At 37.9% G+C, this 4,413-nt stretch overlaps 1 protein-coding gene across 1 annotated transcript in view; it reads right to left on the reverse strand.

The window, feature by feature from the left end:
- wdr17 (WD repeat domain 17) overlaps nt 1-4,413 on the reverse strand; it is a gene marked incomplete at its 5' end in the record, with an annotated part of 17,765 nt that overhangs the window by 9,072 nt on the left and 4,280 nt on the right. Inside the window, 5 exon segments of the mRNA XM_035660476.1 lie at nt 367-497; nt 583-732; nt 1,281-1,367; nt 2,670-2,785; nt 3,572-3,736. Of these exon segments, the coding sequence (XP_035516369.1) occupies nt 367-497; nt 583-732; nt 1,281-1,367; nt 2,670-2,785; nt 3,572-3,736 (649 nt within the window).

The raw sequence follows: 4,413 nt of genomic DNA on the forward strand, positions 1-4,413 counted from the left end.
TTTCTATATAGTTATTCTTAACTACTGCAACCAGCTCAGATTCCTATTTAAATCAATAAAACGAGGCAGTGAAAACTGCTCTTATGCACAGGGGCTGCCAGAATCAACACAATAATCTAATCTGCAATGGGAAACATCAGTTTAGCACAGGTATGGTAGTTTTTAATAAATAATGAAAACAATCTAACAATCCAGACACACATTTAGCAGCAGAAACATACTGCATGTGTGTATACCTAACCTGAGGCAAAATCCTGCCATAGCTGTGTGTTGCATGCTGTGAGATTAACTTCTTAGAATGAAGACGCAGACTGCACCAGAGCATGGCATCATCCAATGACAAAAGAGCATTCAGAATGTAGTTACCGAAAAGCATTCAGAGAACCAGCGTAGCTTCTTGGCCCTGATGTTTAAGCTCAGTTTATCCAACTCCTGCTTGATGTCTCGGGACACTTTACCACAGAGCAGCGGGGGTGAGCCAGGAACCATGGCTGTGTCTGCGGAGACACACAACCAATACGCTTAGACGAGGTTTTGGAACACAACACCATAAAACAAAACAGATCGGTAGTCTGTTCTCACCTGTGTTTCCTATGATCTTTTCCCAGGGCTGGTCGGTAATGATGTTCAGCAGCAGTGGAGAGATGAGGGGTGTGAGAGACCACAGCCTAACAGTGCTGTCTCTGCTGCAGCTGGCCATAGTGAACGGACGGCTCTGATGACATGTTAAACCTACATATAGGGAAGAGGCGACATACTGATATTATCACAATAAAAAACACTCACACATACATTACACACATTTGTCGTGGTGAATTTCCATTATTGGGATAATCGTGAAACAGTATAATCTCCAGGAGTGACTTGAAAAAGCAGTCTAGCTTGCTAATGTAATGAGTCCTATATATATATATATATATTGATTTCCTGATTTAGTTTTAATTGCCACAAGGGGAGCTTGCATATTTCCATAAATTCCAAAATCCTAAGCCTGGCACCATGGCTGGAGGCGTGGCTTGCCCATTCTATCCCCTACAAAAAAACTTAAATAGGATGTTAAATACATGGAATAACAAAATAACGGATTGCAATGTACTGTGCTTTTCTAAAACCAATAAAAACTTTTGTTTACTGTAGATTACATGCAATTTTAGTCTACAGCACTTCATTTCATGTAACCGAGAGTTTTTATTGCCTTTTCAATGAATGACCTCGTTCATCACATGCTTTACGTCATATATGTGCAGTATTAATAGTCTAGTAGGCTGTTCTTGTCTTACCATACACATCGGCTCCGTGGTCATAGACTGTATCCAGACATGTGCCATCTCTTGTGTCCCAAACTCTGATTGTATAATCCCAAGAACCTACAAAATGATACATGAACATTTTATCATTTTAATACAGCACACTCTGGGAGTATAGTTGCATTACTATAAAATACAGTTAATTGTACATCATACACCTGCCCTGTATCTGATCTGTAATATATTACTGGCTCCATGCAAGTAGACCACTACACGAGTAAGGCTTGACACAGTTGTATGCCAGTTGCTCATCTGTCTGCTAAATGGTTGCAGAGATCTTAAAATCATGAAAGGAGCTTTGAACTCTGAACTGCAGAGATGATATATTTGTTGGATCGGTCAGTTACCTCTGTCATAGCTAACATTAGCGATATAAGCTAATTATTGTTATTGTTGATGTGAAATGTCAGCTGGCTACAGCATCACATTTTCTGGCAAACATTAAGACATGCTCTTGTTGTGACTAGTCTCTACATCCATTTTTCAGTTTAAACACATAAATGAAAGCTTTTACCACTAATTTCATGTCACTTGTCTTGTTGTGCTCACAGTATGGTGTGGACTGGTGTTGTAATGGTAAATAAATATAGAAAACAAAAAAACTTGTTTTAATATGAAGTTGCTGGTCTTCCCAGAATGACTATATGAGCTGCAAGTACCTGTGGATAAACCTATGTATAATTTTCTCAAGATTACAGAGTAGACGTATATGTTGTTGTAGTTTCCTACAGCTGCCACTAGATGTTACTAAAGAGCCTTATTTTACTGTCAGCACATTTAACATTATTGATTGAGTCATAATAGTCTTTGAATTTATTTATTTGATAGAGACAATGCAATTTAACACAGTTCCAATACAAAGCATGGACACAGAGGTCACACTCTCTGTACTGTGCAACTTTGCAGAAATGGTGACAGACATGTCACTGAAAAGTTAAAAAATATATAGTGACACAAAAGTATGCTGGTCACATGATTAAACTGTTAGAAAGCCAATGTTGAAACACAAATTGCCTTGGTACCTTGATATCTGTTGGCCTGTTTGAAGTACATTGGGCACATACAATGACAAGCAGGTACACAAGCAGCTCCACAGTGTGTAGACCATCATATTATGTTGATCACAAAACAGGGTTTCTGCATGTTTCAACAGGTTTTAAGACATTTTTAAGACAATTAACATTGCAATTTGTATTGGTTCCATGTTGGTTTGGTTTTGTAGTTGTTACAGCATGATCAATACATAATTTTCCCAGAAACACATTTAAGAGACTGAAAAATGCAAATTTTACAGGTAACGTTGACTTCAATAAACCAATAAATTTTTAAGACCAAGTCATATTACAGTTTTAGTGACCTTACCTGAAATGAGGAGGTAAGGAACCTCTGTGTTCCACATCAAGCCTCTGACTGGAGCTGTATGACCACTTAGCACATTGATGCACGCGTCCTGTGTGTAGTCCCATATACGAACAGTACTGCAGAGACAGACACACAGCAGGGATTTCTCTTTGAATTCATTTCAACTGATTAATTCAAGGCCTAATACTTTTTCTTTTCGTTTTCTTTACCATATAAACTCCAGGTATTCAGATGTGTGACTGCAGAGTTATAAAGGATAAATCATTCTTTTGTGTGTTTATCTGCAGATCATAACAAAAAATAAAGGTTATGCTAAACATTAATTATGTAAATAAACCTGTAACAGCATCTCAACTGATGTAATAAATTGAATATGGGGTTGGTAACTACATTTTTGTAATACACAATACATATCTATAGAATACATATCTATAGAATATCTGGACAAATGAAACATTTATTTACAATAACAATAGTAATAAAGAGGGACAAATAATATTTTGAACTGTTAAAAATGCAAAGTTTCTATGTTAACTCTACAAAACCTCTCTATAAAAAGTTTTTAGCAATGGGACTGCATCCTTATAGTTTTCATTCCATTTAGGGCTTTAAGAAGACACATACAATACATTTGTTTCATATTTGCCAATCACCTACCTACAGGCAATTAAAACACAATGCCTTTTTTTGTAATGCACACATTTGTTTTTGTACCTCATCATTATCTGCTGCAGTGATTCAGTTCAGTTAAATGTATTAGTATAGCGCAAAATCCAAGCAAAAGTCATGTCAGGATACTATAGAGCCGGTCTAGACTGTTCTCCATTAAATGTCTCATCTCATCCAAGAAAAACATCTTGAACAGTCTGTATTATTACCCCTAGCTCTGTGTCTGTACTCACCCATCATCTGATCCAGAACACAGTATCCCCTCTCTGAGTGGGGACCAGCGAACATGGAATACTTTGGCTAAGTGCCCAGTGAAGACCTTCAGAGGCTGATCGGAGCTGGTGGCCAGGTAGTACACGCGGACGTTTTTATCCTCACAGCCTGTTGCTATCATATCCCTACAGACAGAGAGGAAGAGGCGAGAGGATATGTGTAAAACTGTGGCCACATGTTAGCAACTACCAGATGGCACAAAACAGAGTTAATGTGTTTGAACATCACTACAGAGGGTAAGGGTTGGTACGGTCTGATTTTGCATTGACAGTAATTCAATGTTGTTCAATGTTCACTAAGGACCTAATGTGTTTGGATACCCCTCTGTCTCTGTATGTCCTTTCTATTCTCCTCTGACTTACACCAGTTTTTTTTGACTTACTTGCCAGTTTGTCTTTGTACCCTTGTGTCTAAAGTTCCAGCATTTTCCCTTGTGTTATTTGTTCACTCTGGTTTTTGGATTACTGCCTGTTTCCCTACTGGATTTGTTTGCTAGTGCTGACTGGACTTCTGTGTACCGAACCTTATTTTGACTGTTGCCAATGTTATCAAAACACTAGCAAACTTGTAAAAGCAACTAGCTAGCTATTTTCATCAATAGTTAGTTAGATGACATTTTGTTAACAGTAGCTAGCTGACGTAAGATCTGACTTTATATATATGTCGCTTTTATCATCAAAATGTGGTTGTCCTTTCAACATAGACAAGCCTAGCACATAGCATATCTTAGTACAGGAAAAGAGAAAGTAGACGGAGGCTAACTTGATTGTTATTGGAGCACAGAGCCAAAAGGGGCGGGACT

This window comes from Morone saxatilis, unplaced genomic scaffold, assembly GCF_004916995.1.
Source record: "Morone saxatilis isolate NCDOM2014 unplaced genomic scaffold, NCSU_SB_2.0 Contig17, whole genome shotgun sequence".
Lineage (NCBI taxonomy): Eukaryota > Metazoa > Chordata > Actinopteri > Moronidae > Morone > Morone saxatilis.